This window comes from Dipodomys spectabilis, unplaced genomic scaffold (genome assembly GCF_019054845.1).
Source record: "Dipodomys spectabilis isolate Male_0828 unplaced genomic scaffold, ASM1905484v1 ptg000188l, whole genome shotgun sequence".
In the NCBI taxonomy this organism is placed as follows: Eukaryota; Metazoa; Chordata; class Mammalia; order Rodentia; family Heteromyidae; genus Dipodomys; species Dipodomys spectabilis.
In genome coordinates, this window is record NW_024870865.1 from 4,788,768 (window position 1) to 4,816,088 (window position 27,321).

The window sequence follows — 27,321 nt, forward strand, 5'->3', positions numbered from 1 at the left end:
CTTGGCCTAGTTGATTCCCCTTTGCCAATGGAGGAAAGGATTTCCCTGAATATTCTACATATTCTTCCCTTTCTTTCTTTGTATAGAGTTTTAGTGGTAATATGTGCATTTCTAACATTTTTATGTTTGAAAAGAATGTGTCTGACATGCTAAATTTGAAATTTTTACTTAAACTATTGTTACTTCAAGCCCATCACTTTAATTCATTTACTGATTGATTAGGTAATGCTCTATAGCAAACCAAAACTCTGGAGACCACTTTTCGCTCTAGTACAGCGTTTCCATCCATTCCCCAGCCATGAAGTTATTGCAGGATTCTGCAGATTATCTTGAGCTGTGCTTAGGTGCTTGGGTTCATTGTCAAGAGTATCCCTAAGGTGCTTCTGGTAAAGCAGATCATCATAGCAGTAGAAGGATATGACAGAGCGAAGGTGATCGCATTGTGTTAATCAAAAACCAGACAGGGGGAGGAGGGAGAGAAAGGGCCAGGGATAACACAAAAGTTTATAATAGGCATGCATTGACCTACTTTCTCCAAATAATACCCAAGTGCTAGCACAGAAGATAAAAATGTGGTGTCCGTTGCTGGGGATTGAACCAAGAGCCTCATGCTTGCATGCATTCCCCCCTTGAGCCATACCACCAGCTACTGACTTTATTACTAGACAATTTGAGATTCAATAAGGCCACTGATTGAGAAGATACTTTCCACTGAAAATACACCTTGTTCTTCACAGTTCCCATGAGGGAAGCATTCAATCTGGGACAGGCACAAACAATGAAGCAATGTCTGCTCAGAGGCGGAAAGATAGGAGGCAACATGCAAAGAAGTTTCTATGGTGTGTCTATATATAGGAAGACAAAAGCAAGCCTGAGTCACCTGATTTACAGTGGGAGGCTGAAATGATGTCAGTCCAAACCAGGGCAATCATATTCCCCTTGGTTGTATAGTCCCTGGTCATTGAGTAATCATAGGAGGTGGATAGTATCTTAGCATTGACAAGCCAAGAATGGTGGTGGTTGTGGGTGTGGAGTCTGCACTTCTTGGTTTATGCATGAAAAGTGTACTCACAGGTAAGTTATTTGCTGTCTCCAAACCGAGGGATTGCTATCCTTTTTGGCTCAGCAAGGCCATAGATGTCAAAACACGAGTATACAAAAACAGGACACTAATATAAAGACTAATTGTGATGTTAATTTTTAGTTTAGCATACCAAGAAATTGAGGAGGAAGGGCAAGACTCAGGTAAGGGTGATTGTTCTTCCTCTTTTACCATGGTAAAGACACAACCTAGTTAATCTCAGGTTTTCCAAGTGAGAGGAGACATACAGGGCTCCTTACAGGGCTTCCTCAATGTTTTCCCAATCTCTGAGTAGCCCTGCCATGGCTTGGCAACATCTCATAGAAGCCTCTTTCCCACTATCTGTCCCTCTCCTGACCAGATTGGAGAATATTAGGGTGGGGTGATAATACACAGCCTTGACCTGGAACCAGGAGCCCGGGCTTCACAGATGTTGGGCCACAACATGTCCAGGGCAGGATCTGATGCAATCTCTTTTCTCATTTTTCAGTATGGCAAAACCTTTATCTCTGTGGGTAATCCAGACTTTGCAAGTTATAAAGTACCTGGGTCTGTGGGCAAGAGATAATCTTAATACCTTCTCTAGGTAGCAGGAGTTCCTCAGCCCATTCTGAAGGAAGAAGCACACCATGATTGCTTTGTTGGTGATCCTTCTCACTGTTGGGTACATCCTGGTCCTGGGGTTCAGCTTGTGGATTCTCGTAGACTATTGGATGTTTATTGATGTTCCACCTGCCATCGTCCACACAATGAAGTTTCGGATTCTGCACTCCTTTGGCCATCTAATATTCACATGGGTAAATTTGTTTGTTTGTTTTTTTAAGTTATTGTATCATGCCAGAATACTGAGAAAGGAAGCCTTGGGACAGCTTTTTGCAAACAGGCCCATAGTCTACAATCAGGCTAATACATATTGATCAATGAAAAGATGCCACACCTTTTGTTCTGGGCGTATTATGGAAAAACAAAGCAAATGTGATGGCCATAAAAATGAGCCTTGACTGTCCTTGTGTCCACTCACCAAACAGGCAGTTAACAGAAGAAACTCATAGAGTAGGTTCTAAAAGAAAGAATCTGTGGTCTTTTTGAGTTAGATAATGAGTTGGTATAGTGCCTAGTGGCCCTGACTATGCAGGACAGCATGGGTTAAACAGTCCATAGCAGACGGTGTAAAACACATCCTGTTACTCATATATCACTTAGGCAAGTGAGACTGTAGGAGTCGGTGGCTGTTGATATGCTTTGGAAGATTGGAACCAGCAGTTGTGCACCAGAGAAATGAGGTTAAAATCTCCTGGACAAAGGTTTGCTGCCAGTGAAATTCCTTCATAAAACTGGAGAGGATAAAAAATGTTATCTGTAACCTAATAGCATCTGTCCAGCTTTGAAAATTAGCTAAGATATAGAACAATAAGAGTAATGTATGATATTAATAGTTGAATATTTTTAATGTGACAGTACTTGGGTTAGAACTCAAGGCCTCGTGTCCTCACTCAGCTTCCTTGCTCATGTTTGGTGATCTATTGCAAGAGCCACACCTTTACTTCACCTTTTTGTTGTTTCATTGGAGGAAAAGGAAGTCTCCCAGATTTTCCTGCCTATGCAGGCTTCCAGTCATGATTTTCTGAATCTCATTCTCTTAAGTAGTTAAGATTAGAAGCATAAGGTTTCAGTGCTCAGTGAATGTCACTCATTTTATTTGACAGATAGCTATTTGTCTAAAACATAGGAAGTAGTTAGGCATGAGAGATCAATGCCATCCTAAAAAACAATAATAAAGATGTAGAGAAGACAAAGGAAGCAGAGTATATTTCGGAACATTATGTGAGAGTATGTCCAAGGGGTGCTTGTGGAATATCAAATTGTTTATCTACCTATCTATACCTACAGAGATAAATATTGATACATACGTATATGTTGATATAAGTATATAAGTTGATACATACCTATGGACAGGGTAGAGTCTGTCTTGTTTTAGTCTGCCTTTCTGCCCCAGGATGCTAAGTTCTATTAGGGAGATCAGAGGCCTTCAGAACCTTCTAGCCCTTTGGGGTCCTCCAGTGAAATGGCAAGTCAAAAGGAACCTCAAATGGAAACCAGATTCCATGCTACAATTCCCATTGTGATAATGAATCTGTGTCAGCCATAACCAGCCAAACTCATTGACTCAGCCCCACTCTCAGTAGTACAGCTGATCAGAAAGCAGATTAACCATCACTGTGAGAAATTTATAGCTACCAGAGTCCATTGCCTATAACTTTAATTGCTATAGCGTAAGGGTAACCGCAAAGTGCCTTCATCACAATTAGAACATGCCATTGTCCCTGACAAGAAAGGGCAGATGCTGAAGAAATCATGGAAAAGGCAAATCATCTTTGTAAAGTTCATTCTGTGCAGATTTCATGCACTCAGAAAACCCTGCTGTTGGGCTGGGAAGGTGGCTCAGTGGTAGAGCGCTTGCCTTGCATGCCTAAGGCCCTGGGTTCGATTCCTCAACACCACATAAGCAAAATGAAAAAAAAAGCCATAAGTGGCTCTGTGGCTCAAGTGGTAGAGTGCTAGCCTTGAGCTGAAGAGCTGAGGGACAGCACCCAGGCCCAGAGTTCAGTACCCACGACCGGACCCAAAAAAAAAAGAAAACCCTGCTGTTCTGAAGAGAGCACCACCAGGAAAAGTGAAGTTGAACCACCTCATCCAAGGCTGAGGCAGCAGTACAGCAGCCTTCACACGGGGAGTAGAGTTTCCAAGTCTGTGGAGGCAGGGCTGAAATTGCAGCAGGTCCCTACTCAACCTTTGTCTTTGCAGTGGAATGTGTGGAAAAAGAGGACCCTAAGAGTTGGGTCTTGGGACTGTAGTGGTGTAAATTTTCTCCTATGTGTATACAGGGAATGAGTGAAGTAATAAAGGAAGTCTCCATTTGACCTTGGTAATGAGGTGCAGGCTGGTAGAAATAATGTAAGAATCAGCATTGATCCAAGGCAAGTAGCTCAGGAGTCTTTAATATGAATGCAATAAGAATTCCATCTGATGAGAATGTATAGCTTTCCTGGGTTTCCTGTTTCTCGGTTCTCACAACTACTTGACAAGCATCAGTGTCCATAAGCCTTAGGAGAAACTGATGAACTCATCTCCACATGGGAGCTGTGTGCACACTGATTGTCTGGCACTGGTTTCAAAATGGCTCATAGAGCTTATTGAAAGGAACTGAGTCTTGAAAACAGATAACTCAACTTTGTCTCCAACTCTCCTCCAGGGGTGTATACTTGAGAAGCTAAGAATTTGCTCGATGCCCAGATTTTGTCAATTTGCACTACACCTACAGCCAATAAGGAAGGACCCTAGAGTGGTGGTGACCAACCTGCGATTTGGGACAATCAGCGTGAGGCTGTTCCAGCCGAAGGCAGTGTCCTCCTGCCCTCGTCGAGGCGTCATCTTCTACCACGGAGGGGCTGCAGTGATAGGCAGCCTGGGTAAAGAGCTTTCCTGTGGTGTGTGGTCATGGAGGAAGGGCCTCATTACCCATCAGCCTCAGCTAGCTATCCAGTGACCCCTGGGTGGGGCCAATTCTTGCAGTCAATGGAGCTCCATCTAGTACAACTAAGTAGAGGCGAGAAACACACCATCAATGGAACTGGAGCTTCCTGCCTGAATTCTTCACAATATGATCTCTCCGTGCAGGTATAGGTCAGGGATTTTCCAAAGGGGCTTCTAGATACATGGCTATGACTCCTTCCTTCCTTTCCATTACTGCCTGTATCATATCCTCTCTGCCTTGTAGAACCTCTGACAAACCCCTGCATTAATTACAGTGAGCCACTCAGAGACACCAACTTCCTTACCAAAGTGAGTATATATAATTGTTAATCTTCCTTCCCCTAGTCCAAACTGATTAGTTCAAACTTCTAGTCCAAAGTCTATTTCAGATGCCTATGCCTTCTAGGGTCTCAATTTACCATACTGTAAAATTAGCATTGCAGAAGTTAAACCTCATGGTCCACTTGAGCTATGACATGTGGTAAATTGTAGATAGATATCTGGCGTTGCCTACACAGAGCTTCACAGTGTTATTTCAGAGGAGACAATAATAGGACACAGGCAGTCTGTTATCCAGAGGCCTACAGCAGCAGCTGCTCTCAGTGGGGCTGTGGTGGCAAGTGTTCGTCCTCATCATGGCTTGAACTCTGTTGTTACTGTCTTGCAGATATGTACCACAACATGTGCAGTTTCCTGGCCCTGAAGACAGACTCAGTGGTGCTCTCAGTAGGGTAAGTAGAGTAAGAGAGGGAGAGTAGCAGTCCAGAAGGATGATGTACAAGATCAAGGAGCCCTGACCACAGGTGCCCTTTTATACATTCACTCCCTGACAGAAGTAAAGTGCCACAGGACATTAGAAGGGTGGAAAAACATCACCTACACTGGGCATGCAAGGATCAGCTGTGCCATAGTAAATACAAGATTACAACCCTCCATTTTACACATTTTTCATCACCTTAAATACTTCAGGAGAAACTTACCTTGAGAAGAATTAGGATTTATTGCTCTCGTTTATTTGAAAGGAAGGGTTGTTCTGTTCCTATGTCTTTCTCTTAAAGTAGGTCATCATTGTGGTAGGAGGACATGGCAAAGCAGGAGTGCTTACACAACTGTAATCAGGAAGCAGAAAGGACAAGAACGTATCAGAAACAAGACACAATTCAAACACAGTAACCTACTTTCTCCAAGTAGCACCCAATCTCATGTCCTAATAATACCTTGATATTCCTATTTCATCACTGGATTCATATAATGCTGAATTAAGATCCATCTTTGTCCTATAACTTTCAACAACTGGTTCCAATAACTATGGAACTAGCATTCAATCCATGAGGTTATTATGGATACAATGTATCCAAACCACAACATTTTACAATGGACTTCAAGGGCTCATAGCCATCTCAAACTGCAAAAGACATTGGTCCTTGTCTAAGATTCCTCAAAGTCTTCCAAGCTACACAATTGTTCAGAAGTTCAAGTTCAGGGGCTGGGAATGTGGGTTAGTGGTAGAGTGCTTGCCTAGCACATGTGAAGCCCTGGGTTAGATTCTTCAGTACCACATGCACAGAAAAAGCCAGAAATGGTGCTGTGACTCAAGTGGTAGAGTTCTAGCCTTGAGCAAAAGAAGCTCAAGGATAGTAAGTGCCCAGATTCTGAATTCAAGCCCCGTGACTGGCAAAAAAAAAGTTCAAGTCCAAACTTAATTACTATCATGGGTCCTTGAAAACTTAAGAGCAAGTTAAATTCTTTCAAGATGAAATGGGACAGAGTAAACACTCTCATTCCAAAAGGGAAGTATGGGAGTTCCACAGCAAGAAGGAGAACAGAGCAAGACCAAACCATAGCTGGGAAAACATTAAGCCGTATGATTCCCTTTGAATCATCTGGAGTAAAAGTTGTGTGGTGTGATCTCCAAATGTTCCTGTGAGCTATGTGATTAAAACCCAACTTCTTCTGTCTTGCACTGGCTCCCATCACTGCCTGAAGATTTACTTAGCATAAAACCCATTTTCCTGACATCATCAACTTCTTTGGGTCTCCACTGCAGCATAGCTTCACCCTCACACCTTCCCCCACCAATTACCCATCTCAAAGACTACCTGCCTGTGGGGACTCAAACACTGCTCTGCTTTGCCTAGCTTCTCAGGCTTTCCTTTGAATTCTCAGTGGAACTATACAACATTATCTAGAGTAGTCATGGATGATGCCAACAACTGTGTACCAACAGTGTATGGAGTAACTGGACCTCTGTGGCCCACTGTGTCATTAGCCAACTACTGCAAGGGCTACTGACTATGGTAAAATAAGTCCTGAAGACCTAATTTCCTATAGGTCCTATGGAAGGAAGGTGGTCAAGTGTGAGTATAAACTTTCACAGTTGATTGCCTAAATGGATGGGGATGGGGTCTGGACAATTCTGGAGATTCTCTCAAGGGATCTTTCCCATTCATTAGGAAAGTGTTGTTTCCTTTTACTTAACTATTCTCTTTACTTAACTATTTTCTTTAACATCCACAGACACTATGTACAACAGTTTTAGTATAGTTTTAATAATTGTTTCTGGGAAAACTATCTATTTTTCCAATGTTCCTGCTTTGTCATTTTATTGCCAATTGCCTTTATCTCTCACAAAGTCTCAAGGCATGGGAAAAATGGAGTTCTTTGCAATACTGTTACACAAATGGCATTTAATCCGATTCCCAATAGAAACCTGTCTCTACCTCAGACCTCATGAGCACAATCTGTTATGTCAACATTCCTATCAGCATTCCAGGCTTCAGAACTTCTCCCAGAATCAGCTACTTCCCTCTAGGCCCACACTTGGGGGCCTTGCCACCTTACATACCAACGTTTTCCATATTCCTTCCACAGAGCAGTTCCTAGGGCTTAAGAACCATATTCTAGTGTGGTCATGGCAACCATCCTACTTCTCTGCACATCAGTTCAGAGAAGTGGTCCGCATGCTGACCATTTTGTAAAAACTTATTTTAGCTCATGGTTTCAGAAGTAACAACTCAGAGCCAATTTGCTCCACTGATATGGACTGATTATAAGGTGAAAAAACAGAGCAAGAATCTCATCAGTTGTATCAGAAAGATGACAGTGAAAGTCAGTGTCCAGAGAGAAGGTATACTTGAACAGCACCTTCAGTAATCTACTTCTTCTACCAAGATCTGACCACCAGTCACTTCCGTATAATGACAAGAGATCATGAGTAAAGAAGTGTTCCATCCATTGTTGAAGTAAGAGCCCTCACCATCTTATTACCAGACTGTGATCTGAGTTGGGTCCCATTCTAGGTTCATAAAATCTCCTCAAATAATTGAAGAAGACATTCCCTATGATCCTAGCTATGCAGTAGTCTGAGATCTGAAGTATATAGTTTAAAGCTTGCCCAGGTAGAAATGTTCTTCAGACTTGTATCTCCAATTACCTGCCAATAATGTCAGATGTGTACCTGTGGCTCAAGTGGCTACAATGGTAACTTTGAGAAAAAGTAGCATAGGGAAAGCTCTGAGTACTTGAACCAAAACAAAACACCACACACATGAGTAATGAGAGAAGCAGAAGTTCATTGAAGGGAATTGAGTTATAGTGAGTAGGCTACACTCCACAGGTAGCCAGTGAACCTGAGCAAGAGAGAGGCAAGGCCAGAGGAACGTTGGCTGGGATATTAGGCTATTTAGGCAGAGGGGAATACTGGAGAATTCCCCCCACAGGAAGAATGCTTATGATGTGACATAAAGTGGAATTTTGTTTTGTTAACCAATCAGAATTGTTTGCCAATAGTGCTTTTTGATAGTTATAAAGGTATAATGTCAGGGGCAAATTAATTGGCTGCTCTTACAAGTGAGTATAGAACAACAGATCCTGGTTTCTGTGTGATTCAATCAGGTCATGTCTCAAGGATTGGCTCTACCAAGTAGGAAGCAAGACTTGGATAAGTTAGCCTTTCCCACATACCTCCTATCCAAACTGTAGAATGACTGAGCTACTAGGGAATACACGAGAGATATTTTGGAAATGAACCCTAAGAGCAGTGAAGATGTTAGGTAATCTTAGTAAAATTAAGGGGAGAGTTTTCACAAGTATAAAAAAGTCTGCTAATGGGCTGGGAAGGTGGCTCAGTGGTAGAGCGCTTGCCTTGCATGCATGAGGCCCTGGGTTCGATTCCTCAGCACTACATAAGCAAAAAGAAAAAAAGCCAGGAAGTGGCGCTGTGGCTCAAGTGGTAGAGCACTAGCCTTGAGCTGAAGAGCTGAGGGACAGCGCCCAGGCCCAGAGTTCAGGCCCCACAACTGGGCCCAAAAAAAAAAAGTCTGCTAATATCTTTGAGAATTAAAAAAAAAAAACCACCATCAATATTTTTAAAATTTGCCTAGACTCAATACCACAATGTAAAAAGAAAAGCACAAAATAAGGTGAATCTGAGATTCAGGGTAGCATGTCTTTCAGCGGAGATATGGATGAAGATGGTAGGGAATCAGCATTGTCTGCAAGCCTAGGTCAATGTCCTATTCATTGTATATCATCCTTGATGGTTCTACAGGTTGACAGTTCTTTGTTTAAACCTACTTATTTACCTACCTTTGTACTTTCCTATGTATTTGCCTACCTGCATATGTACATACTCCCCTACCTAACAACTGCCAAAAAATGCAAAGATGAATGTGGAGAGTAACTAAATATAAATCATGTTCTTGGAGAAATCAACAAATCATTGGAATGAAAAAAAATGGGCATTGATCAGTATGATTCTGTATCTAAGTCCAAAAGGTCATGGAAAGTCAGTGTGATACAGTTTAGAGAAGGGGGTGAGTGAAGTTTTTTAAAACACTATAATTTTATGCCTCATTGATGGACTCATTCCATGTGGATTTTCTCTGCATGAGGCGCCAAGGCAGCTGTAGGACTCCAATAAGTTACTAAGTATCACTAGACTATTTTAAAATCACTAAGAGGAGGAAAACCTTTCCAGTGTCACAACCTGATCTCAACTGGCTACTATAGTATCTGAGCTTCTAACATAATAGTCCATGATCCAAAAAGCCTTAGAGAAAATGAAATTCCATAACAGAGACCACAGTAAGGTGTCCTCGAGCACCTGCACTGATGGCTGCGAGGAATTTCACCGTGTGTTGTTATAGCAGATACTTGCAGAGATCTGGCCCATGGATCAGAGCAGATTGATGGGCAGCTTTGGAATTATGCAGGGAGAAAAGGAGCTTCAGACTTACCAGAGGGTGCCATAGGAACAGTCGAGGAGAAGATGGCCGAGAGAAGTTTCAATTCATAAATAACTTCTTGTTTCTTATATTACCTCCTCTTCTTTCCTGTTTACTCCTATGTGAAAAAAAAAATTTCACTATGATGTCAATCTTAGCTTCCCCATGTCTGCTGTAAGACTGTGAGACCACCAGTAGCTAAATTGCCTCTCTCCCGTAAACCCCCAACCCCCCCCAAACCTGCGTCCGCCCTTATCATTGTTTATTTTGTTTCCAAAGCAAACAGATTGGAAGTTTCAGAATCCTCCATTTGTTTGCCTAAGGAAACAGATATTGGTTTGGATGGAGAATTTTAGCTACTATGACTCTAAGCAGGTTCTTCATATGCACACATAGAAAAGATAGGAATCCACATGTTTTTTGGCTACACACAATCTGAGGACTTTATCAGAAGTGGTCTCCTCAGTGTGGTAGAGGACACTGTTCAAATGGCGTCTTCTAACCCTCTGCTCACTAGAGTACTGGGTTTCCTTTTTCCTCCACAGGTACCGCAAGCTTCCTGACTACCACTACCCAGTCTCTTTCAGGGATTGTCTGACTGCCACCATCCACTTCCTGAAGACACTAGATACCTATGGGGTGGACCCCTCCCGGGTTGTGGTCTCTGGAGACAGCTTTGGAGCTACCATTGTGGCATTCGTCAGCCAGGCCTTGGTGGGCAGAACAGATATTCCAAATCTTCGAGGACAGATCTTGGTTTACCCTGCTCTCCAGGGCATCAATTTTCAGTTACCATCATATCAACAGAACAAAAGTCCCAGTTCTTGTCACAGAACTCATGATATGTTTCTGCAGATATTTTACAATTAACCCCTCCTGGAAAGATGCCTTGTTAAAAGGTGCTTGTGTTCCTCCCCATATCTGGGAGAAGTATAAGAAATGGTTGAGTGCTGACAATCTCCCTGAAAGGTTCAGATACAAGTACCAAGCAGAATTTCCTGCACCTTTTAATGAGGCTGCCTACCTGGAAACCAAACATATTTTTGAGGTAGAAAATGCCCCCCTCATAGCCGATGACCAGATTGTCGCTCAGCTTCCAGGGGCTCTCATAGTGACCTGTGAGTGGGACATCCTCCGAGATGATGGCCTACTGTATAAGAAGCGCTTGGAAGACCAGGGGGTCCCTGTGACCTGGTACCACGCAGAAGATGGTTTCCATGGATGCTTAACATTATTTTCTAAAATTCTTTTCAATTTCCCCTGTTGTGAGAAAGTATTGTCTGCCATAGTCAAATACTTAAGGGAAATATGATGGATTTGTTGTGTCTGTGGTAATGAATTTACTTAGTACCTACAAGACCCTAGGTTTGATTTACAGCAGTGAAAACAGGAAAGAGAGAAAAGTCAACAAAAACTAAGAAAAAACAGCACCAAATAAACAGAAAGAAGGAAAATGGTATATCTAAGAGGCCCTGATGAGCTCAGATGATCTCTCCACCAGTTCTACAGCACTGAGGGAAATGCTGCTATCAAAGGCAGACAAAATGGCTTCGGTTGGTCTCTTCTTTGCAGCATATAGGCCTGTGCAGAATAAATCGCACTTATATGTCATGCTGTCACTGGGTGAATCATCCTCTTAATGCCAAAGCTTTCTAGGGACACACTCTTTCTAAAGGTGGAGTCACCTCATTACTCCTGAGGTCATCGTTGGTCCAACAAAGCCCAACTTGCAATGCCTCCAGCTGAGCTGTTAAACCAGTCATCCTTGGGCTGGGCTTCAAAAAGAGAACTTTATAGGAAAGAGAGAGAGAGAAGGAGCAAAGTGAGGAGAAATGGCAGCCAAAGATGAGTTTTGATGAGCTTCAAGCTTTGTATAGTTCAATTCTTTAATCAGAATTCCTGAGGTGGATCCCTGACTCCCAAGAGCCAGATCCTTAAGGCCAAGTCTTCCATGGGAAGTGTAGAGGGATGTGAACGTCCAACCCTAAGAGAGTCAGGTGCAGACTCTTTTCTCAAGAGAGCCTCTGTGTCCTGAAGGTGGTTAGAAAGTACATAGTCCTAGCCAGGCGCCGGTGGCTCACGCCTGTAGTCCTAGCTACTCAGAAGGCTGAGATCTGAGGATCACGGTTCAAAGCCGGCCTGAGCAGGAAAGTCCGGGAAACTCTTCTTTCCAATAAACCACCAGAAAACTGGAAGTGGTGCTGTAGCTCAAGTGGTAGAGCACTAGCCTTGAACTGAAGAGTGCAGGGACAGCACTCAGGCCCAGAGTTCAAGCCCCACGACCGATAAAAAAAAAAAAAAAAGCACATAGTCCTGGCTTCACCAGTGTCATTCTCTCTGTTCATAGATAACTGATGGGGACCTCTCATTGCATGCTGGGTCAGCCGCAGTGGCCAATGAGCAAGATGGGCATCTGTGAGAGCCCCAGCCCCATTGTGGTCCTGATGCAGGGAAGAGATGAAGCTGGAGGATCTCTTCTGTGCTAACATCACCTCTCTGGGTTCCAATACTGTGTTAGTCACACTTTTCATTCCTAAAACTAATGCACAAAGAGCCATTTAAGAGAGGAAGCATTGATGGAGGTCTGTGGGGTTCAGAGCTTTTCAGAAGTTCCATCAATTGTGGTGGAGAGGATATTGCAAAGCTAGTCATATGGCAGTCAAGAAGCAGAAAGAAAACAGAGAGGGGGAATGGAGGGAGGGTAGGAGGAAGAGAGAAGAGTGTACACCTACTGGCTTTCTACTTTCCTCTTTTTTGTGAGTCTGCTCTGTTTGGGATATTGCATCCTAAATTCACATGGGTCTTTCTCCTTTGTTTAATCCTCTCTAGGAACATCCTCACAGAGAACAATATGCTTTTCTAATCTCTCACACACCTCTCAACGCAATTAAGTTGTCAATCAAGAATAATCAACCTAAACAGCAATGATGACACACTCCTCTAATACCAGAAGGCATGTGGTGGCATCATAGGCATAGCAAACTCTGGGAGACTCTGGGCTCCATAGCAACACCATATCCCCAAATAATGAAGCACAAATCAATGGTAACAATGCCCCTCATCCTCTATGATTGATGGAGAGTGTTGTTCTTTAGGCCTCTCCTGTCCACATGGTAGATCCAGCTGGGAAGGTGGCTCAGTGGTAGAGCGCTTGCCTTGCATGCTCAAAGCCCTGGGTTCGATTCCTCAGCACCACATAAGCAAAATGAAAAAAAGCCGGAAGTGGCGCTGTGGCTCAAGTGGTAGAGTGCTAGCCTTGAGCTAAAGAGCTGAGGGACAGTGCCCAGGCCCAGAGTTCAGGCCCCACAACCAGACCCAAAAAACAAAAAAAAAATGAAACCACATGGTAGATCCAATTGTATTGGGCTCTTGAGAGTCTAAGCAGACATAGTTCATGTTTTATACATCAGCTGCTTCCCCAGTACAATCCCTGAGCTCTTTTGCTCAAGGTTAGCATTCTACCACTTTGATACACAGGTCTACTTCTGAATTTCTGGTGGTTAGTTGGAGATAAGAACCTCATGGATGGGCTGAGAAGGTGGCTCAGGGGTAGAGCGCTTGCCTTGCATGCCTGAGGCCCTGTGTTCGATTCCTCAGCACCACATAAGCAAAAAGAAAAAAGCCAGAAGTGGCGCTGTGGCTCAAGTGGTAGAGCACTAGCCTTGGGCTGAAGAGCTGAGGGACAGTGCCCAGGCCCAGAGTTCAGACCCCACGACCAGACCCCCCCCCAAAAAAAAAAAAAGGAACCTTATGGACTTTCCTGCCCAGGCTGATTTCAGATCAAAATCCTCAGGTCTCAGCCTCCTGAGTAGCTAGGTTTATAGGCATGAGCCACAGCACCTGGATATATTGGCAACCTTTATTTTCTTTCTTTCTTTCTGTTTTTTTTTTTTTTTGGTGTTTTTTTGTCCATCATGGGGCTTGAACTCTGGGCTTGGGTGCTGTCCCTGCACTCTTCAACTCAAGGTGAGTGCTCTACCGCTTGAGCCACAGTGCCACTTCCGGTTTTCTAGTGGTTTATTGGAGATAAGAGTCTCGTGGACTTTCCTGCCCAGGCTGGCTTAAACCCCAATCCTCAGATCTCAGCCTCCTGAGTAGCTAGTGTTACAGGCGTGAGCCACCGGGACCTAGCTTCCTTTTCTTTCTACACAACAAATGTATCACAAATTTGTTAACAATACAACACACTCATTATATTGTGGTTTCTGAAGATCAGGAGTCTCACATAGCTCAGCTAAGTTCTGGTTTAGGGCTTCACTGGGCTTCCAGGAACATGTTGGAGTTCTGTCTCAGTCTCAACTAGAAATGATCCATATTCAACCTTCTGTTTTTAGGTACAGTACAGACCCTTAGGTGAGAGATTGAGAGCCTGTGTTTCTTCTAGCTGTTGACCAGATGTCAGCATTCCTGTTTTCTCAAATCCATTTAGACTTTTCTTCTTCTGACTTTCTCTAAATGGCTGCTTCTCCATAAACAAGCATGAGGGACAAAGAAAGATCATCACCAGAAATACTCATGGAGTCACAAATATGTAGATGTGTGCATTCAGTCACCAATGCCGTGTTTGCTCAGAAGCAAGTTGGAGGTCTTGCTCACAGAAGGTAATCACACAGGATATGAATCACACTCATGGAGGTTATAGGACCTTAGGATCTTTTCTACATGGAAGGTATTTGTTTGAAATAACAATGTCATTTGTGGTTTAGGGGTTGGTCTCCACTTGTGACAGATTATCATTGGCTAATATTCAGTTATATCAGCCTTGATAGAATAGCTGAGTATATACTTAACTTCTGTCCCTGTGCTGTGACTATGATAACCCATCATCACAAACATAGTGGCTTCTTACAACACAAAAGCCCTATAGTCTGAGGTCAGAAATCCAAGATATCTCTACACAGTTGCAGTCTTTACTTAGGTGCTATGGAAAATCTGCTTCATTTTAAAGCAGACTTTGTATTTGCGAGTGCACACATGCACACACACACACACACACACACACACACACACACACACACACCTTTGAGCAGGTAAAATAAATTTGGTCTAAAATGCTAAAATTCTTCATTGTGATTTTCCTATGTGCATCACTGGACCTTCAGACCATGATTCCAAATGCAATGGTAGTTTTCCCTACAGCTTAGGCTCTGTTTCTTTGCTCATACTTGGACTACAAATCTCTCTACTAGAATGTACAAATGGGTAGATAGGCTGCAAGAGGTGTATCCCATTCCCATGCCCTGGAAAGTCCATATTTAAGGAATCACCTGGCCACTAAAACTTACTTATGATCTTCTAAGTAATTCTTGATGGACTGTGTATATTGCTCACTTTTATATAATTCAGAACTGGAAAAACTTTGATTCACTGAACACCCAAGTTCCCCGCTGAAGGAAAATGAGGTGTGGCTGTTCTATCTCCTTACATCAACCCTCATAGTATAAAAGAGAACCCTTTTGAGGTCTATTTATTCTCACAATTTTCACGTGTGTGTGTGTGTGTGTGTGTGTGTATTGTTGACAATCATTTTGTCAAATGTGTGTGTTTATGTGTTGTTGTTGACAATCATTTTGTCAAATGACTCATGTTTTCTGCGTGCTTTCCTCCAGTAAGAACAGAAAAACCAAGTTTGAGAAGACCTCTGTTGTGTTGCCTTGCTGGACCTCTAGCGACTTGACTTGTTTCTATATTCTGAATGTATGCATGAGTATATAGATGGATGGGTAACTAAATCTATGAAAGTGTCTATTTGCAAATGAGCAAACAAATGGATGAATACATGTATGCATAGAGACATTGGTACATGCCTGTTGAAAATTGTCCCTTACAAAGCCTATCTTTTGCCCTGTGTTGAACTTTCCTGGAGTGAGGATCACTCACTGCCCCCTTGTGGTGAAAATTACATGGCTGTTCTAGAGTTAACAGCATGGCAATGATGGCCTCTCTCAAACACCCCAGTTAGCATGCCCAGTATCAAGAAAACAAATAATAGTAGATGCTGGCAGGGCTATGGTCAAAAGGGAACGTTACTACACTGTTGGTGGGAATTTAATTTGATTCAACCATTCTGGAAAGAAGTATATCCTAAACATAGAACTCCCTTATGATCCAACAGTCCCACTACTGGGCATTTATCCAAATGATCTCAAACTAGGCACACTAAAGCTACCAGCACAACTATGTTCATTGCAGCATTATTTACCATAGCTAAGATATAGAACCAGCCCAGTTGCTTCTCAGTAGATGAATGGATCAAGAAAATGTGGTATACATACACAATGGAATTCTACGCTTTCATTAAAAAGAATGACATCGCCCCATTCATAAAGAATCGAAAAGACTTGGAAAAAATCATACTCACTGAAATAAGCCAGACCCAAAGAAACATAGGCATCAGGGTTTCTCACATTTTTACTACTTAGTATATGTTTAGAATAGTCCTAGCAAAGGATCACAATAGATTAATAGCTACATACATATGACCATATAAAATTATGCTAATTGAAATGAACTCCAAGATATGGAAACAACAGGGTTTTGTTGATGTTTTTAATGTTCTTTGTGAAATTATTTATTTATTCTTTCATTTTTTCCTTTTATCTCCTGTTGTCACTGTTTTTCATTTTGGTACCCTGTGTCTTGTATATTCATTTGTCTAATTTGGGGAAAGGAAAGGGAGTAACAAAATGGTGAGACAAAGGACAAAGGGTGAACCAATGCAATAGTGATACTCACAAGATACTATGTTGGAAATGAACATTACATCTTGAGGGAGGTTGTGGGGAGGGAAAGTGGAGAAAACAAGGGAAAGGGTAACAATGTTAGATAAGAAATGTACTCCTGGGCTGGGAAGGTGGCTCAGTGGTAGAGTGCTTGCCTTGCATGCCTGAGGCCCTGGGTTCGATTCCTCAGCACCACATAAGCAAGAAGAAAAAAGCCGGAAGTGGCGCTGTGGCTCAAGTGGTAGAGCGCTAGCCTTGAGCTGAAGAGCTGAGGGACAGCGCCCAGGCCCAGAGTTCAGGCCCCACGACCGGACCCAAAAGAAAAAGAAAAAAGAAATGTACTCATTACCTATGTAACTGTAACCTCTCTGTACATCAACTTTACAATAAGGTTAAATTTAAAAAACATTCCTAGTTCATCATATTTCCTTTAGAAAGTTGACTATAGCATTAACAATGTTCAGAGTACAGGGGAAAGATATAAACCTATAAAAGAATAACATACATCCATGAAAACCATCTTCTGCGTGGTACCAGGTCACAGGGACCCCCTGGTCTTCCAAGCGCTTCTTATACAGTAGGCCATCATCTCGGAGGATGTCCCACTCACAGGTCACTATGAGAGCCCCTGGAAGCTGAGCGACAATCTGGTCATCGGCTATGAGGGGGGCATTTTCTACCTCAAAAACATGTCTGGTTTCCAGATAGGCAGCCTCATTAAAAGGTGCAGGAAATTCAAGTTTGTAGTCTTTGGTTCTGAACCTTTCAGGGAGATTGTCAGCACTCAGGCATTTCTTACACTTCTCCCACATGTTGGCGGGAATATAAGCACCTGTTAACAAGGCATCTTTCCAGGAGGGGTCAATTGTAAAATATCGGCAGAAACACATAATCATGAAGTCTCTAGTGAGAAATGGGACATTTTTGTTCTGTTGATATGATGGTAACTGCAAATTGATGCCCTGGAGAGCAGGGTAAATCAAAATCTGAGCCCGAAGTTTTGGAATATCTGTTCTGCCCACCAAGGCCTGGCTGATGAGAGCTGCAGCAGAAGCCCCAATGCTGTCCCCAGAGACCACAATCCGGGAGGGGTCCACCCCATAGATATCTAGTGTCTTCAGGAAGTGGATGGTGGCATGCAAGCAATCTGAGGCACCGACAGGATAATGGTAATCAGGAAGCTTTCGGTACCTGTGGGGGAAAAAAGAAAACCCGATACCCTAGTGAGCAGAGAGTTAGAAGAGGCCATTTGAACAGTGTCTTCTACCCCACTGAGGAGACCATGTCTGATTAACCCCTCTAAATGTTTCTAAAAAACTAAAATCTTTGTTCATATTGTGTCACTGCTATGTGTGTGGTTGCTGTGTGTGTGTGTGTGTGTGTGTGTGTGGTTGTGTGTGTGTGTGTGTGTAAAGAATCTGTTTAGAGTCAGAGTGGCTGAAATTCTCCATCCAGATCTATACACTGACTCATATATAACAAACCCACCAGGATTCTGCAAGTTGAAATTTGTTGGCTTTAGAAACAGAAAACAAACAATCATGGGGGGAAAGAGGCAACTGAAGCTGCCGGAGGTCCCACTGTCTGTCAGTAGTGGAAGGGAAGTTGAGGCTGATCTCAAGGGGAAATTGCTTTCAAGAAGGGAGCCAAGAATAGAAAGGAGAAAAGAAAAGCGATAACGTCAGAGGGAAAGAGACGGTATTCCCATGTTGAAGCATCTCTCAGCCATCTTCTCCCAGACACATCCTATGGCAGTCCTCTGGCAAATCTGAAGCTCCTTTTCTCCCTGAGCAATTACACAGCTGTCCATCAATCTGCTCTGTCCATCTCTGCAAGAATCTGCTATAATGATACACTCTGAAATTCCTCAGAAGACATCAGAGCAGTTGCTTGTGCATACCTTTCTGTGGTTTCTGTTCAAGGGATCTTCATTTTCTCCAAGGCTTTCTGGATCATGGATTACTATGCTAGAAGCCTAGATGCCATGTTAGCCAGTTGGGATCAGGTCTTGGACATGGGAAAGATGTTCTTCTCCTCAGTGTTATGACTAGTGGTGCTTAGTGATTTACTGGCGTCCTACAGCTGCATTGTCTACTCATTCTAGGGAAATCCAAAATTAAATATGTCCATTGGTGAAACATAAAATAACAGAATGATTGTTAATTTTATTTCTCTCATTTCCTTCTCTAAATTGTATCACATTGACTTTTTGTGATCTTTTGGATTAAGACCCAGAATCATAGTGACTAGCACCTAACTACCTCTTCTTTCACTCAAATGTTCCCTTGGTTTCTCAAGGACTAGAGTTGTTTCATGAGTTTCTTTCCACATTGCTTTTACCTTCCTAGAAGTTGATTGAGGTATGTAGGTAAGTACTTGAAAAATGCAGTGAAGTTCAACCTATTGAACCATTGTCCTACCAATGAACAAGACATTGTCTATGACCTTCAGACAATGCTGATTCCCTAATATCTTCATCCATTTCTCCCCTGAAAAATATGCTACCCTGATTCTCAGATTCACCTTATTTTGTCTATTCCTTTTTACATTGTTTTATTGGGCCTAGGCGAATTTTTTAAATATTGGCTTGGTTTCGTTTTTAAATTCTTAAGGATATTATCAGGCTTTTTGTACACTTGTGAACATGTTTCCTTTATTTTTACTAAGATTTCTTTACATCTTAGGCTGTTAGGGTGGTTTCGTTTACCAAATAGCTATTGAATATTGCCTTATGGCTCCATGGCTCTATCAGTAGAGTGTGTTGTATTCCATCTGCAAAGGTTCGTTTGCTCCAGTCTTGTTCTCTAGCTGGTGGATCCAGTTATCAAGACATCTTTGGATTGACGCAGGCAGAGAAAACAGGGCCTATTGTTTTCATAGTCATATGTACGACTGTTCTAGTTACTAGCCCTTGCCTAAGGAACACCCCAAGACACCATCTAATTCCCTACCTTATAACCATCAAAACGTACTGGTAAATAGCCAATTAGCAGGCAATTTTCTTTTTCAACAAAATAAAATGCCCTTCACGACACATTTGCAGTACTGCACCTAGCAGTGCTTGCTTAAGAGAACTTTTGAGGAGAGAAATCCCTAATTAAGGTTTAATGTTTATGCTCTGCATATCATTCATAGCATTGTAACAGAATGTATTGTGGGAATGAGTATGCATGTTAAAAAATACTATATAACCATCACTTGCCACTGGGAACTGTCCATCATGAAGTACTCCTGTGAGAGGGGTTCTCAAGCTTCCACTTAGCCAAAAGCAGCCTTAAATTGTTCCTGCCCCCATTTGGCAGAGCCTTGGAGCTCTCCTGCTCTGGTCTTATCCCATAGTATACAATATATTCCACTTATTTTCTCTTTAATAAATTTGTGTGCTTCATGTTACTATGTACATTTTATTCAGTTCTTAGAGATGTCAAGAATCTAGAAAGGCTGATACCACTGATACCACTACCTGGTAATGAGATCATGAGGGTTCTGGCTTGCACAGTAGATTAAAAACTGCTGGATTCATAATTAGTTGACATTATTGGGCACTGATTGATGGTGGGGCTTAGCTGGAGGCAATAGATCACTTATGGTGCCTCTGAAGTATACCTTGGTCCTTCAGCACTTACTGTTTCTCTCTGCTTTCTGGTTTGTACATAGTGAGCAACTTTGCTCTGCCACACTGTCTTGCTATCACCAGTTTTAGCTTATAGCATCTCCATAACAGTGGAACAATTTGGTCATGGACTGATAACACTTGAAACTATGATCTAAAATAAATCTTTGAAAGGTTGTTAGAGTGATCAAACTTTCAAGTAACAAAGAAAATTAACTGGAGAAATGGGAATGTTGCAGTGACCACATGATAAGGGTTCTGAAGCCCTTGAAACTGGTTCATGAAAGAAATATAAGAGGGCTTGGAAAGTGGCTCAGTGGTAGAGTGCTTGCTTTGCATGCATGTGGCCCTGGATTCGATTGATTCCTCAACACCACATAAGCAGAAAAAGCCATAAGTGGCTCTGTGGCTCAAGTGGTAGAGTGCTAGCCTATGAAAAACTGATATGTAAGGTGGCAAGGCCCAAAAATGCTACAACTGGAGCGAGGTTGGTGATTCTGGGAGAAGCTCCGAAAACCAGAATACCAATAAGAATGTAGACACAAGAGACTGAGTTCACGAGGTCTCAGATGGAAACAATTCTCTTGAGAATCAATCCATTCATGCTGCATTATGGCAAAGCGCTTGTCTATATTTTGTCCATGGCTTAAGATTTTGTGAGAGACTAAGTTTAAAGTTGAAGGGTTCATTAGAAAGAATGATATTGTACTATTTGTAAAGAAATGGAAAGACCTGGAAAAAGTTATGTTAAGTGAAGTGAGTCAGACCCAGAGAGACAGAGGATGCATGTTTTCCTTTATATGTAGAAAGTAGTTTTCGCCTATAAATTTATAAGTAAATACGTTGGAGGGTATGCAAGTATATACAAATGTATACACTGAAGTATGGTAGATTCAGTGGAGACCTCAGTGTAATTCCTTACAAAGGCAAAGTCAAAGTTCAGCAAAGTAGAACACCAAGAAGCAGGTACTCAAAAGGAATGGGGTGGGGTGAAGGGTTTTAAAAGGGTAGGCGAATGCAGAGGGGAAGACAGGGGGATGGCAGACAAGGATCCAATGTATGTCCTACAAAATTAAGAAGAGTGATGGAAGGGTAACACTGATCAAGGAATATTGTATTCATAAACTGCTTTGTTAAATGGCAAAGCCTTTTGTACACCTCCTTAAAGATAATATAAATCAATAAGTGGGAGGACTAAGTAAAAATCTGATGGAAGACATATCAAGGCAGCTCAGTATAGGCTATGGCATGGGTTTTTCTAAATTTTTCTTAATTCATGTTTTAGTGAAATCCGGCAGCAAAAGGCAGTGCAGGAATAAGTGAAAAAATGTACAGTTTAACCAGCAAAGTGCTATTGTGTTGGAATTTGTGAACAAAGATAGTGTGGTTGTTAAAATCATTAGTTTTTTTATAGACAATAAGAAAGAATTGTTGGGCGCCAGCAGCTCACGCCTGTAGTCCTAGCTACTCAGGAAGCTGAGATTTGAGGATCTCAGTTCAAAACTATCCCAAGCAGGAAAGTTTGTGAGACTTTTATCTCTAATTAAGCACCAGAAAATCGGAAGTGTCACTGTGGCTCAAAGTGGTAGAGTACTAGCCTTGAGCAAAAGAGCTCAAGGACAACACCTAGGCCCTGAGTTCAAGCCCCATGGTCGACAGAGGAAAAAGAAAAGAAAGGAAAGAAAAAAAAAAGAAAGGAAAGCAAAAAGGAAAACACCTTCAGGATAGCTCAGGAAGTAGCCAGACATCTCCCCCTCTTAAGCTCAGGTGTACAAGTCTATACTTAACCCTGGAACACTTGCCTTCTATAGGGACTCCTACAAAATTATTTCTCCACTATCAATTTCACTTATACACTAGGTGGCCATTGCACCTGTGGTGCACAGAGGGACCAGCTACTTCCTGAAATGTTGGTACATAGCTATTGGGATCGTCCATGTGCTGATGTTTTGCAGATATGCAATGTAGACTTCTGAGAGTTCAAAGGAAGCCAGAGGGAATTAGACAATGTATGGCAATGCTGATGATCCCTCAAGCTGTCCGTGAAAAGATGATGGATGGGCAAAGGTGTGAGGGTGAAGCCTAAGATACAGTGGAGAGCCAAGGGAGTTAAGGTTGTCAGGAATATGGATCTCAGGCTAAGCAAATCTGCAGCCAGGGTCCAGAGCCAGCTCAGCCAAGAGAAAGGATTGCCACCACGCAGTCATAGGTACAGAACTGCCAATATCATTTGAGGGTCATATCCCACATCCGTTTGACAGAAAGGGAACCTTAAGGCTTAATGTTTCTAATTCATTTTTGTTTCTGTGCTGCTTTGCTTGTCAAATGGGAAGGTTTACTCTGCCTTTGCATATTGAAAGTTTTCAGGGACCCTCAAATGGTAAGTTACCTTGAGTCTCTGAAGTGACATTAAACTTGAACTTTTGAACAATGTTGCAACTCTTAAGGTGTTGAGGACTCTTGGATAGGACTAAGTGCCTTTCATGTTATGAGATGGCTATAAGTTAAGGGGTGGATATGAAGTATCCCACCAGAAGGCTATTTGTGTTAAATGCTTGGTAGAGGACGGATCCAATCATTGAGCTATGACGGGATAATGGAGTCACTGACATTATCAATGGGGGAATCTATTGATGGATTACTAACTTGATAGCATTACTGAGAGGTGGCTTTAGCTGTGTCCTAGTTATAGAAACTAGGTCACAGAGTCTATGTGTTTCAATGGTATTTTTTCTCTGGTCTCATTCTATCTCTCTGCTACCATGACGTGGGCACCTTTGCCTAGTTTCTTCATATCTTCCTGCCACCATGATGATCTGCCTCACGCAGGAACACAGGAGTGAAACACGCTAGCATGTATCAGACCTCCAAATCAGTAAGTACAAAAATCCTTCCTCCTTTAAGAAGTTTTCTTTGCAGTTGTTAAAGTGATGAAAAGTGAATAAAATCAAAGTATGTAATCTTGTCTTTACCACTGCTCCTCCTTGCTGATTAGTGATGGTCATCTGTTTGTGTGTGTGTGTGTGTGTGTGTGTGTGTGTGTGTGTGTGTTTGCCAGACCTATAACTCTGGGGCTTGAACTCAGGGCCTAGGTGCTGTCCCTGAGCTTTTGCAGATCAAGGCTAGTTCTCTACCGATTGAGTCACAGCTCTACTTCCAGTTTGTTTGGGGCATGTTTTGTTTCTTTGTTTCCATGGTTATGAGAGGTAAGAGTCTCAGATTGTCCTGCCTGAGCTCACTTTAAACTACAAAGCTCAAATCTCAGCCCCCGATTAACTAGGATTACAGGAGTAAGCCATAATGCCAGCTGTTGTGAGTATCTTATTCCATGGTTCCGATGTCCTGGTGCTACCTGTTTCTCTGTCTGGGAGTGAATGTATCAAAGGGCATCTGCTCTCTTGTCCACAACCATCCTGGACTGATATGTCTGCTACTCCCCCATCTCTTGGGAAACTTACCCAACTGAGAGCAGCACTGAGTTCGTCTTCTGGGCCAGGAAATTGCATATATTGTGGTAAAAATCTGCAAGACAAGAACAATTGTGAGTCATGATGGGGGCCCAACACTTCTCACCACAGCCCCACTAACAACAGGTGCTGCTGTAGGCCTGTGGGTAGCATATGGCCCTGTCTCCTCTGAAACAGCACGGTGCAGTGCTGCATAGGCAAAGCCAGATATCTACAGTTTACCACGTGTCATAGCTCAAGTCGACCATGAGGTTCATCTTCTTCTATGTTTATTTCACAATAGAGGCAACTGAGGATCTAGAAGGTTCAGGCATTTGAAATAGATAAAGCCAACACTAAGGAGTTTTAGCTAAAAGCAGGAGTATTAATAAGTTCATATATCACTTCAATGCAGAAATAGGTGTGGCTGGGGAGGACATTATGATTAGTTCAAGTTCTCTGAGTCAGAGGACAAAGGTTATAATGGAAAGAAGAAGAGTCAGCAGCCTCATTGGGACATCTCAGGTCTCTTATAGGGTCTAAGAGATGATAGTGTGAAGAATATTGCCGGAGAGGTTGTCATTCTATCCACTGAGGTGTCCCTTAGCCTCTTACTAGCATCTCCACACCAAACTCCACTGCCACTTGATTTGCCATCTCCCAAGAGATCCTCAGGTATCGTATGGGCCTGAGGCTGAGGGGTAATAAGACCCTTCATCTCCCACATCCAACATTCCAGGAAAACTCCTTACCAAGACTGCCAATTATTGTGCCTCCTCCATGGTAGAAGATTATGCCTCGCCTGAGGCCGGAGGATGTACCCTTGGGCTGATACAGCCTTACCTGAATTGTTCCAAATCGCATATTGGTCACCATCATTTTAGGGTCATTCATTTTAGGGAGTAGATCGTGTAAAAATTGGATTAAGCGAGGCATAGAGCAAATTCTCAGCTTCTCCAATATAAGCCCCTGGATGAGAGATGGAGACAAGATCTAGTTGTCCGTTTCCAAGACTCAATTCCCACCAACCATTCTGGTGTCAGTCCCAGAACATCGGTGTGGGCATGGCTCCTGTTCTGATGTGACTGAGTTGTCTTTCCACAAGGGACATAAATATTGAAGCTGACTCCGAGAAGTGGGAAGGTATAAATGCGAAATCAGAATTTCCTGCGGTCTCCATTGAAAGCGCCCCTGGCCTTGTTACTTTGTTTCTATCCTGAGTCTTAACTCGTTTCTCCCAGCCTATCCCTTCCTTATTCCTGAGGTACATTAGTGCTTTCATTTAGTGCTCGATCCATCCATTACACAGACATGTGAGGAAAGCTATTAGTTTTGGTCTCAGAGCCACATTTGGACTGCTGGGGGCCTCTTCCTCCACACGCAGTCCATGCCAAGTTGAGAGTGAACCAGAGACCTATGGCAGAGGCCTCCCTCTCTCCACAGCCTTGGCAGCTCCGAGGCTGTGTGAAATCCCCTCTTGTTGCTCTATCCTTGAGGTGAGTCCTAGCAATGCTCCCTTCCCCCAGAATTAACCACCACTGTTCAATGCTGTTTGGGAAGTGACTGGCTGCCCTTTCTCATGACTTCCTTGTCATCTGTTTTGCTCTTAACAGGAGCAGTGTGACACTGTGTGAGGAAGCCATCACCCGGATGCAGGCCAATAGAATGGCTCGGTCCATCATAACATTAGATTACCACTGACACCTCACATTGGGAGCAGTTTGCTCTCTGACCAGCTGAGGCTGGAACTGAATTGACAAGTTCGGCTGGTTACTCCTCACCACAGTTCAGCATCACTGTGGCCCTGCTGTGTGACCTCCCAGCTCCTTGCAGGACACCAGAGACATAAAGGGTGCTCAAGACCTGGCATGGTCCCCATTCTGTCTAAGAGCACCTACCACACCTGCACAGCAACAGCAGAGCAAAACAGTACGGACTTTCCTCCATGCATGGACTGCATTGGGAGTAGACAATTTGATCTTATACAAGTATCCTCCATGTCAGTTTCTGCTACATTCTCATAGTTTTCTGCTACCAAATTGTATCCTTCTTCCACACTGTCTTGTCTATGTCTTTTTGCCGTTACTGTTTTGATGATAGCATTTGGTCTCTCAGGCCTAACTTCTTTCTAGGATTTGAACAAAATATCTATGTACCAAACTAAATTATTAATATTATTTGGGCAGCAGAGGTTTATGTCTATAATCTTAATTACGAAAGAGGCCGAGAGTCAGAGGATCACAGTTGGAAGGCAGCCTGGGCAGAAAAGTCTGAGATTAGCCAGAAAATAATAAATAGGAGGATGGCTCATGTGATAGAGCACCAGCCATGATCAAGGAAGCTGAGTAAGAATGTGAGACCCTGAGTTCAAGCTCTAGTCCTTGCACTATATAAGAATACATACATACATACATATATACATATAATTGCATATGATGATATACATATCATTTGCAATTAGTCTCACTATTCTGTCTCTTGTTGATATAAGTTGCAGAGCTCCAGAACAGACACTATTAGGTCACAGAAGACATTTTTATCCTTCCTGATGTTATGAAAGACTCATTTTTCACTGCAGCAACTCTTTCCTGGCAGATGTTAAAATTCAGGGCTGTGGTTCATGCCCCTTGGTTCCAACCATTCCAAATGGACCAACAACTGCAAACTCTAAGACATCTCAGCAAATTAGAGCCTCACTCATCCAACTGAAAGCTCTTTTCCCCCAACGAATAACAGGAAGTAGTTCACCAACTCGGTACTGACTCATGCTACCCTGTACAGACAGGGCCACCAGGTACTACTTCAACTCTGTCTAACACATAGAGATTACAGATTCTTTCTCATGAGAAACCTACTCTCTGAATTTCTTATGTTCCCTGTCTGTCCAGGAGCTCATTGAATGGCCACTCTACTGGCCAATGAACTCTGACTAAATTATAAAAGCACATGTCTTTTCACAGAATGATCTCCCAATATTCAGGTTCTCAGCACTCCAGCAAGACTTAATCATTAAAAGATCAAATTTACCCATTTTACTATCTGGTTGAAGGCCAGGTACAAAATCCGAAACATCACTCTGTGACTGATGGCAGGAGGAACATCAATAATCAGCATATCTTCCACTAAAAACCACAAGCTGACCCCCAGAACCCCAGCGGGGAGAAGGAGCACCAGAAAAGCAATCATGGCACTTTTCTTCCTTCAGAGTGGGCTGAGGAACTCCTGCCACCTGGAGAAGGTCTTCAGAATATCTCTTGCCCACAGACCCAGGCACTTTATAACTTGCAGGATCTGATTCTCCACTGCCGGTAGAGGTTTTGGAACATGGAAGTCATCTTCAATGCAAGGGATTGCATCCGATTCTCAACTGAATAGGTTTTAATCCAACATGAGTGTTACCTTGTTCCAGGTCAAGGCTGTGTTTTATCACACTACCTAAATATTCATCAATCTGGCTAGGAAAGGGGCAGGTAGTGGCTAAAGGACTCCTGGGAGTTGATGCTAAGCCATGGCCAAGCTGCTCAGAGATTGGGAAAACATTGAGGAAGTCCTCTCCGGAGCCCTGTGTCTCTCCTCAGTTGGAAAATCAGAGATTAGCAAAGCTGTCTCTGTGCCAAAGTAAAAGAGGAAGAAAAAACACTACCCACCCTTCCCCTAGTCTGACATGTTCAAAGGCTAAAACTAAGCTTCATAACAAGTA

At 42.7% G+C, this 27,321-nt stretch overlaps 1 protein-coding gene and 1 pseudogene across 1 annotated transcript; one reads left to right on the forward strand and one right to left on the reverse strand.

Annotated features, from left to right (window-relative positions):
- The first annotated feature begins 1,710 nt into the window (after nucleotides 1-1,710).
- Nucleotides 1,711-11,152, forward strand: LOC122121436 (annotated as a pseudogene).
- Nucleotides 11,153-16,981: 5,829 nt separating this feature from the next.
- Nucleotides 16,982-26,807, reverse strand: LOC122121511 (arylacetamide deacetylase-like 4). The gene is made up of 4 exons (XM_042695781.1): nucleotides 26,649-26,807; nucleotides 24,374-24,590; nucleotides 23,634-23,697; nucleotides 16,982-17,753 (listed from the first exon to the last, which is right to left on the reverse strand). The coding sequence occupies exons 1-4, from the start codon at nucleotides 26,805-26,807 to the stop codon at nucleotides 16,982-16,984; spliced, it is 1,212 nt and encodes a 403-aa protein (XP_042551715.1).
- Between the last annotated feature and the right edge of the window lie 514 nt (nucleotides 26,808-27,321).